General features: G+C 46.9%; 1 protein-coding gene across 1 annotated transcript in view; it reads right to left on the bottom strand.

Moving 5' to 3' along the window:
• The window catches only part of LOC311364335 (pleckstrin homology domain-containing family G member 1), a 31719-nt gene extending 22005 nt beyond the window's left edge, over positions 1–9714 (bottom strand). The window contains 1 exon segment of the mRNA XM_084484315.1: positions 9483–9714. Within this exon segment, the coding sequence (XP_084340441.1) occupies positions 9483–9492 (10 nt within the window). The 5' untranslated portion in view covers positions 9493–9714.
• Between the last annotated feature and the right edge of the window lie 335 nt (positions 9715–10049).

Below are 10049 nucleotides of genomic sequence, written 5' to 3'. Positions count from 1 at the left end.
TGATTTTTAATGAGATGTCTACACAGGTGTACAGAGGCCCATTCCACCAACCAGCCCTCCTGTGTTCTAGTGGTACCTTGTTTAGCTAACATGTTAAAAGGCTAATTGATTGATTGATTAGAAAACCCTTGTGCAATTATGTTAGCACAGCTGAAAACTGATGAATAAAAGTGCGAGTTTTCATGGAAAACATGAAATTGTCAGGTAGTGTATATAAAACGGTAGGTTTATATACAACAATGTAAAATACAGGTTAACATGATTGTTTTGTGCTCTATAGACTTCTGTTCTGCTGGTTAACAACGAAGGTTATTCTGTGGGCTGGGCTTAGGGTGGAGGCAGTGAAATCCCTGAATGCTTGAAACCAGCTGGCTAAAGTTTATCAGGATATATCCAGCAATGAAACTTGGATTTGTAAGCATGATTGTTGACCTTAATCTTCTATCCTACCAGTTTATAAAGTGCTTATTTGTAGGGCTTGATTTAGGTCTTCGATTCAACATTGTCCGCGGACCTCATCACGGTATCATAACGGTATGATGATTTGGGACTATGCTTAACAACAAATTAAGAATGCAAATCATAAGTATGTTTTTGTGTGCTACCTCCATGGCTGAACTCGTCACATAAAAGGAGGTGTATTGTAAAGCTCCCTACAAGGAGTCTTTAGTAACATTTATTTGCAAAAGCACCTTCATGTTCAAACTAAGTGTCGACCACTCTCCACTCTGTCACACCCCTACTGCCTACCATGTGAGGCCCAGCATGTAGCCTCTTAGAAACAGAGCAGCTCTGTCCTCAGGCCACGCCCTCCTCCACCTCCACACTCAATACCTCCCATTAGAAGCCATTCAATTGACCGTTAAATGTATTTACTACAGTATTAGTGGTACAACACACCAGCCATTCACAACTGGCCAGTGGACGGTTAGTTACTGTAAAGCCATGAGGAGGACCCTGCCTGACCTCTGAGAGAGAGAGAGAGAGAGAGGAGAGAGAGAGAGAGAGAGAGAGAGAGAGAGAGAGAGAGAGAGAGAGAGAGAGAGAGAGAGAGAGAGAGAGAGAGAGAGAGAGAGAGAGAGAGAGAGAGAGAGAGAGAGAGAGAGAGAGACTGGAGTAACAGAGATGAAGCCCAAGTGCTTTTAACGACTTGATTAACGGTATAACCTTTTTCTCGCACTCATGACTGAAAGGCAATATTTATGTGGGAGAGGGACAGGTTTGTCTGTGTGTCTGTGTGTTTCTGGATCCCAAAATCCCCCCACACGCACACTCGTGCTGAACTCAAACCCACACAGGCTCAGTGTGCACAGTATCGCCCCTCTCCTTTCTTTTTTCCAGTCTTGCCTTTAAAAGAATGCCTGCTTTGATGAGCCAAACATGGGAGCAGAGAGGCAGGAGGAGTGAGGGCAAAGAAGGGGCACGGCAGAAAACCCCTCTAAAGAAGTGGTCGGGACTGGGGGGCCACGGTCGGCCATCGTTAAATCAGAGCCAGAACCAGATCCAATTTCCTAAGGGATAGCATCACTGCTGCCGCTAGCGCTGCGGGCTAGTCCTCCCCGGGGCAGGTCTGACATCAAAGCATCAGAGAGATCACTCGCTCGCTCGCACGCAGACATAGACACACACACACACACACACACACAGACACACTTCAAAACAACACCATGAAACATGAAACGTGGAACAGGCTCCAAAGGAAAGCGAGGTGGCTGTCCACCCCTTTCAGGGTGGCAGCTCAGGTGTTTGTGCTGCGACAGCAAGCTCGCCTTCTGTGGAGACTACTGCCGCTACTGGGTGGTGGGGGGGGGCTTTCCCTTGAGTTACGGTTCTTATCTCTTTCTGGGGCCTTCCAGGGGTCTTAGGAGCAAGGCACCAAAGGTCCTCAGCCACGGTGTGTGGCCCTCAGGTTCCAAGTCTAAGAGTAAGAAGGGTCTATTGTGGAGGATTGTAACGCGTCGCCTCATAATCTAACAAAACAACCCGATAGGCCTGGGATTATCAACAGGCTGCCCGCTAGTGAATGTTAGCCTGTGCCCGTCCTGGCAAGAAGAGCAGCAGAAGAACTGGAGCGTCCTTAACCACAGTGGGCATGCAACAGCATTCACCCAGCAGAGGACTGGAACAGATTCCTGTTGCTTATGACTTCCTCTGTGTGCGTCTGTGTCTGTGGGCGTGTGTGTGTGTGTTAAAATGCATTCTGCAAATGTATTCAGCAAAAAGTTTGTCCTTCCAAACCTGACCCACTTTTCTGACCCATAAAAAGCTAATAAAAAGTTGCGCACACACACACACTAACGTGAACACACACACACTAACGTGCACACACACACTAACGTGAACACACACACTAACATGCACACACACACACACACACACTAACGTGCACACGCTCTGCCTCGGATTGTCTGTTCGGCCGAATGATTGCATTGAATTGTATATTGATAGTACACAGTGAACTGTTTAACATTACACACAATGGACTAATAGCTAACTAAGAATCTTAAGGTCCATTTATATACTAAGATATGCTTCCTCATCTAATCAGGAAATGTATGGGAAACTGATTTGTGTGTGTTTAACTCCAACAGTCCGTTTGTTTTGTCAAACCGATGATGAAGCAGCTACAGCTTAATGGCTATAACAGATAACGACTGGCTGCAGAAGGCTGCGCACACACACACACACACACACACACACACACACACACACACACACACACACACACACACACACACACACACACACACACACACACACACACACACACACACACACACACACACACACAACACAAGGGGGTCAGTGAATGCAGAAGAACACATGTGTTTTACTCAGACGTATCTGCAATATCAACAGAAGAGTGGAAGCAGAAGGAGGCTGAAATGCAAAATACAGGCGAGAAGGGAAAAGTATAAAGAAGCTGGTTTTGCGTCAGTCGTACGATAGAAATGCCATCAACATGTCCACTCGCTTGTTGTGAAGTCTCCGGATCTCCGGACTCTACACTTGGGGCCTGGCCGGGGAAACTCTGGGTAACCTTGAGAGGGGCTGATGCGGACATGTGCGTTCACACACACATTGGGAGTATATGGATGAATAATAATCCGGAGAATGTTACAGGCTTACAGTGCATGTGTGAAAGGCCTAGAGAGATTGCTCCAACTTGTGTTTGCCCAGCCCCTCCTTCCCACCGCCCTGCTCTATGTTTGGGGCACACCCTGGTAGTTTCCTGGGTAAACACACACACACACACACACACACACACACACACACACACACACACACACACACACACACACACACACACACACACAGCAAAAGGGAAGATGACTAGGCTTTGGTTACATTTTGTTCAGATTATCTTCAACCTGATCCGTGTAAATGATCTCTAATTATGGCCCTAAGCCTGCAGGTTGAGACTGTTTCTTCCCTCTCTTCCTGTGTGTGTGTGTGTGTGTGTGTGTGTGTGTGTGTGTGTGTGTGTGTGTGTGTGTGTGTGTGTGTGTGTGCTGCGTGTGTTTGTGTGTGTGTGCGCGTGTTTGTGTGTTTGTGTGTGTGTGTGTGTGTGTGTGTGTGTTCGTGTGCACGTGGGTGTGCTGCGTGCGCGTGTGTGTTTGTGTGTGGGTGTGCGTGCGTGCCTCGGCTGCCAGCCAGTGCCTTGACTACATGCTTTCGACCGTTCCTTCTTGTTCCCAGTCTGGTCAGACATTTTAACCCTACACCCAGATCAAGCACTCAGAGAACCACACTAAAGACAGCATCACCTGTAGAGTCGGATACTAACCATTTGTTCTCTGATCCTTCAGAAACGTGGAAGCAGTCAAAAAATGAATAGGATCACATTTCAGGAAAAAGCGCATGATCCTCCAAACAATGTACTCTACATGCTACACTGTGTTACTATGGGGTGGCCATGACACCATTTATACAACAGGCTAATAATGCAATAAACCACTTATTTGATGCCTCTCTCGGTCTCACACGTTTAAGGGAACACTTTAGCTGGTGCAGAGACTGTTTTCAAAAACACAAACAGCTTTAGTATTGACTTGGACTGCTTGTCAACCTTTCCCTACATATGCCTGATGCCTGCACATAATCTGTTGGCATGCAGAGGGGCTTACAGAAGGTCCACCAATACAAATAGACACAGAAAAGTGGGTTTTAACAACTCTGTGCAGAGACCTGCCCGTCCACTTCAGACTGCACTTTTACAGCCACCTGATGGCCCCTTTGCCCTGGAGTGCTAGGGCTAGCTAAAGATGTGGCCAGTTTTCCCCTGTGAGACGGTACCTGTGATTAAGGGCTACACAAATCAAATTGAAAATTGACCAGGAAGGTACCAGGGGGTACCCACAGAAGTACCCCAGCCAGCAATATTCACCTTATTCAGCCACGCCGGTTTTTTTAATTTCTTGTCTTCCGCATTGTGTGGAAAATTCCGGTCGGCTAACTACAGCTAGTTAGCTACGTTGTTAGCTACAACCCGGCGAATTAGGATGGAGAGGCTAACGTGGGTAGAGACAAAAAGCAATATTAAAAGTCTGGATGGAGGGATTGTACTTTGCCACCCGAGGTTAATGAACTCCAGTGGGTGGATAACATGCGGCAGTGGCCTCAAGTGTCGTAAGGGAATATTTTTAATTATTTAGTGCCGTCGGTGGGCTAGAATAATAATAATATAATAATAATATAATATATTATAATAATATATTATTAATATTAATATTATTATATTATTAATATAATAATATGTAATAATTATTATTATTTGTTACGCACAGAACAAATAATAATTAATTGGTACCAGCGATATAGAGAGCACTCTGGTACCAGAGATATAGGGGGACTCTGGTACCAGCGATATAGGGAGAACTCTGGTACCAGCGATATAGGGAGAACTCTGGTACCAGAGATATAGGGGGACTCTGGTACCAGCGATATAGGGGGACTCTGGTACCAGAGATATAGGGGGACTCTGGTACCAGCGATATAGGGAGAACTCTGGTACTAGAGATATAGGGGGACTCTGGTACCAGAGATATAGGGGGACTCTGGTACCAGCGATATAGGGGGACTCTGGTACCAGCGATATAGGGAGAACTCTGGTACCAGAGATATAGGGAGAACTCTGGTACCAGAGATATAGGGGGACTCTGGTACCAGCGATATAGGGGGACTCTGGTACCAGAGATATAGGTGGACTCTAGGGAGATATAGGGAGAACTCTGGATTAGTGGGTAGGGACTTCAGTAAGGACAGATGAGATAACGCGGGAATCCTAATAAAGAAGAAAGGTCATAGGTTTAGCTTTTTGAGCATCTCTTAAATAGAGGCCTGGACTCACATGGGCGGAGCTTAGTGTTACATTCTAATCGTGATGTCTCCTGATAAAGTGTCAAATGACATGTCGCCTGTTCAACATATAACAATAACGTAACAGAAAACCTCCCGTTTATGAAACATGCAGCACCTATAGCGATAACTCCCACACGGCGCCTATTTGACCCAGAGAGGGGTTTTGTCCATCCATGGTGTGGCGGGGTTCAGATAAGATCGACATGGCTGTGGTAGAAGGGCCGCTGCTGGTCGCCCCTACTCTCTCCTCCTCCTCACCTCTTCGTTCACACAATACACCCAGAGTCAGCTTTCAGCCGTCAGATCTCACAGCACACAAAAGGGACCTACCTACCCCAGCAGCGACACACACGACTGTGATGTGCACACAAACACACACATGCATAGACACCTTGCCACCTTTCACACTAATCCACAGACTTGAATGTATGGAACCGTCGCCTGTCAGCTTGAAAAAATACAATAAACAACACAAAATACAACATTTCAAATGACAACATTTATAGTTGAAAAGTATCTGGTAAAGCTTAACTGATCGTTCTGATTTAAAAAAAAAACGAACTTACAAGACAACAGTGTTATGACTGTTAAAGAAATGGAAATGGAGGAATAAAATGTCCACTCTGATCCCCAACTCAGACCCTCTTCAGCATGACATCACTGGCTGCCTGATCCCAGGACAATAGCGTGGCCTGTGATGTCCAAGCCTCTCCCTTCTCCCCCTCTGTCTCTGCCTCTCGCCTTCTCCCATTCCCTCTCTCCATACTTCTATTCATTTCCCCTCCCTCATTAATCTTCCACCCCATTTTCCTCACTCACTAACATGGTTCAGATCATCCTATTTGGACACATGTTAACCATTGCGAAGAGCCCCTCATCACGTGCACCATGTCTCCTAGGACCATCAAAAGATATTTTGGAAACTTAACTTTAACTCTAGTACTACTATAAACATCATGAACATAACGTTAACATTTCCTTGTGGAGTTAAAAGCCAAAGACTCAGGGACCTGCTGTGACACACAAGCATGGCCCATTATCTAGAAATGGAGACCAGAATCAGCTACACTGTTGAAATAGGCCTATAGGACACTCACACCTACAGATGCTGGTTCCCAACGTCCTACTGAGTGTACATTGTGTCTGAGAAAGTATACCAATCGATTACTTCGGTGTTGGATCTTCGCAGAAAGCCAGACTAATGGATTGATACAAGTTCCCTCCACCCTCCTGGTCACATGTTACACACAGCTGTGCGGTATGATCAAAATCAGATGCATTCAGGAAAACGATCTGGCTAAAGCTCTGTGGAATGGCCTTTTTAAAAGTAATCCAGGATCGAAGGGTCTCTCCGCTGAAGATGTGACGTTGATGTGAATGGAAAGCCCTTGGTGATGGTGGCAGTTATCACACTGGGCGTATTGATGCGGTCCAGTTCTGTTGTCAATTAAAACACATCCTTAAAGAAGCATGCAGAACACACTTCTTTGTGGCTGCAGTTTCAGCGTCAGAAGATGCCAAGCTCTGTCTTGGTATATGCGTGTACATCTGCATGCATGCACATGCAAAGGTTATCTAAGTTAGCATTTTGTGATTGTTTGAGTACGTGTCAAACAACCTTCTTGTTGACTTGTTTCCAACATCAGTAATTTGTAAAGAATTACCCTTAGTTACAGCCCAGGTCTTCAGCTTTGACTTAACAGGGTCACGCAAACTCTCTGAGGTCAGATCCGAGATAAGGGATCAGGCAAACTAGGACATATGACACTAAAGGTGTGTGTGTGTGTGTGTGTGTGTGTGTGTGTGTGTGTGTGTGTGTGTGTGTGTGTGTGTGTGTGTGTGTGTGTGTGTGTGTGTGTGTGTGTGTTGGAATGAAAGTAGGAGGACAAGAGTTGTTGGGAGAGGTCATCAGTCAAACTCCACCTGCCAACACCCAGTTCCATTTGTTTTCCCAATTCCCCACTCATTCTCACTCTCGACCACAATGAGAACTGTCTGCTGTACTCAAAAGACCTATGAAGGGCTCTCAATCTGCAGACACTTCCCAGACACTTCTACCTTCAGGTTCATCTCTCCTGCTCAGTTTCAAACCCCTTTGAAGTGACACAGAAGAAGAGTTGAAAGAATACGGTGATGTGGCCGTAGAAAGAAGACGTTTCTTTTGGCTAGGGTATGTGCGGCGTACTCCCTTTGGCGCCACAATGAGGCGACGCAGTCTCGCCGTCTGTTTAGTAACGGTGTCGGGGGGACAAAGGGGGCTCAGATCTTCACAAAACGTCTGTAATAAAGGGTCCCATCTTCATTTCTGGGGATTGAGACGCAGGGCCTGATCTGTACTGACGTTAAGGACCATAAAGTGTCACTCAGGATTTCACACAGTAAAAAGAAATAGCACACAGACTGAATCACACACACACAGACAGAGAAACAGAGAGAGAGAGAGAGACAGAGACAGATACAGAGAGACACAGAGACACAGAGAGAGAGACAGAGACAGAGAGACAGAGAGAGACAACATTCCTGTCCTGCTGTCTCGGCCCTATGTCTCAAAAGCAGATGTTTGAAGAGGAAGGAACTATTCGCATTAGTTACAACCGCCCCCACCCCAACAATCTCAAGGACTGCCCTACATTCATTCACAGGACTAATACTCCCTGAGTGTAAAACAGTCTCACGCAACAGTCTGCATTTCTCTCTTACTTTTCACATTAACACCTGTTGTCTATCCAATGGGGTTTCTGAGATGGCAAAAACGATTTTGTCTGTGCACTGCTCAGTTTGATTTCACTTATTGAGATTTTTCTTGCTGACCTTGCGCTCAACAACAAGAGGGGGGGGGGGGGGGGGGGGCAGAATGCCACAGAACCAAGAGGACCCCCAAGGAGGAGCCACTGTGGGAAAATCTCCAGCCGCAAGTCTACACCCCCTATTTTCGGACACACACACACAACTCAAGTCAGACAGTCACCCTAAAGGACACACGTGTGACCCCTGTTACCCCTCCCCAAAAAAGAGTGACACACTGGCCTCATTCTGTGACCCGATTGGACGTCAGCCCAGCAAACTTCCCTTGGAAGACCTGAAATAGTCTAGTTGTCGGAGCTCCACTGGCTACTGCTCGCTCCGGTTCTCCTCCTGTAACTGGGCCCACGATAGATCACGTCAAAGCAGGGGCGCCGCGTGACGCACATGCTTGTCGGGAGAACTCTTCTTCAAGAGTGTACAGCCTTTTATTGGCTCTTGTGCGTTTAGGCCAGGGGCTAACAGGTTTCCTGGTGTACTCCTGCTGGGGGCGGGGGGGGGGGGGGGGGGCTTCTACCACGGAGGGCTCTATTGTTTACAGCACCTCAACACCAAAGAGTTCACTCTAAACAGTAATTATCCCCCGTCCCCTGCACCCTTCGCGTGGGCCCGCCCCCCAACCCACCACCAATCCTTGGCTGCTCTAATTTGGGTCATAGGCTGCGAACGGCATCTCAGCCCTGCTGCCCGCGTGCCTCTGAGCCAGGGCAGCAGCAGAAGAGCCTCCCAGGGGATGCATTGGGTCACAAGAAAAATACTAACTAGAACCCTCAAACCCAAACAATGTCAGGAAAAACAACTGGGCAGCGTGTCTGGCGTCAGTGGGCTGTCTACTGTGAATAAGAGTCCATCCCTGGCTTGAGATGGTGGTTTCACGCTCCACAAGTATAGGATTAATTACGCCAATGGCAGACGTCCATAGGAAAGTTTAGAGCATGTATGACAAGCTTGTCCAGGACAAACCATAGACTATGTACTTCCAAAATTTCTCTGTAATCCAGTAAAAAAAAGTTATAGGTGGTCTGCCAAAGAAATGTTCAAATGGAAAATCAGACTTTCTTCACAAAGTGAGATGAATGGAAAACAATCAGCGTAAGCATTTCAAATCGAAAAGTATTTTTTGACAAATGAAAGCTTTGGCAGCAACTACTTCTGGGCAATGTTTCTAAATTCCCAAAATGTACTCAACCAAAAGAAATCGTGCAAAGCCAAACCGATGGGCAGTAAAAAGTTCCTTGAGAGGAAGTGTGCATATAGATTTATACTTTTTTAAAGCCTCCATGTTAAGCCAGGTATCACTGGGATAGTCGCCAACTTACCAGTAGGCATGGTGGTTCCCGTCAACACACACTAAACACCAGCAGGTCCGACAGCAGGACGGCGGGGCTGTTCTGTTTGAAGGAGTCCTGAGAGGATCACATATCCACATTTGTATTCCGAGTTATATTCCCAAAGCTGGAGCATTCCTGGGAGAAGCCTGGGACCGTCCCGGTGAGTCTCACATTCTCTCAGAGCCGTCTCATTCCTTCAGTACCTCCTCTCCGCTGGGAGACCGTGGCGTCCACCGCTCCAACACACAACACACACACACACACACACACACTGGTGTAGCCTGTGTGCCTGGCTGTGTGAGAGAGAGAGTCTCTCTCTCCTTCTTTCTTTTGCTCTATTGATCCCTGTGGTCTCTCTCCCTCTCCTTCTCCTGACTGCTGTGCAAAGAATCCCCTCTCTCGGCCACCCGTCTGTCTTCCACCACGCCTCAGTTAGCCGCTCGCTCACCACTGGACACGCACACACCACTCTGTGTATGCGCTACCATGTATGTATGCATGTGTGTGTGTGTGTGTGTGTGTGTGAGTCTTTAAAGTGTGCAAGTGTGTGTTTGT

This window comes from Micromesistius poutassou, assembly GCF_964030765.1.
Source record: "Micromesistius poutassou genome assembly, chromosome: 19".
In the NCBI taxonomy this organism is placed as follows: Eukaryota; Metazoa; Chordata; class Actinopteri; order Gadiformes; family Gadidae; genus Micromesistius; species Micromesistius poutassou.
The sequence above is the reverse complement of the archived record's forward strand: the minus strand, read 5'-3'. Positions and strand labels throughout refer to the sequence as shown.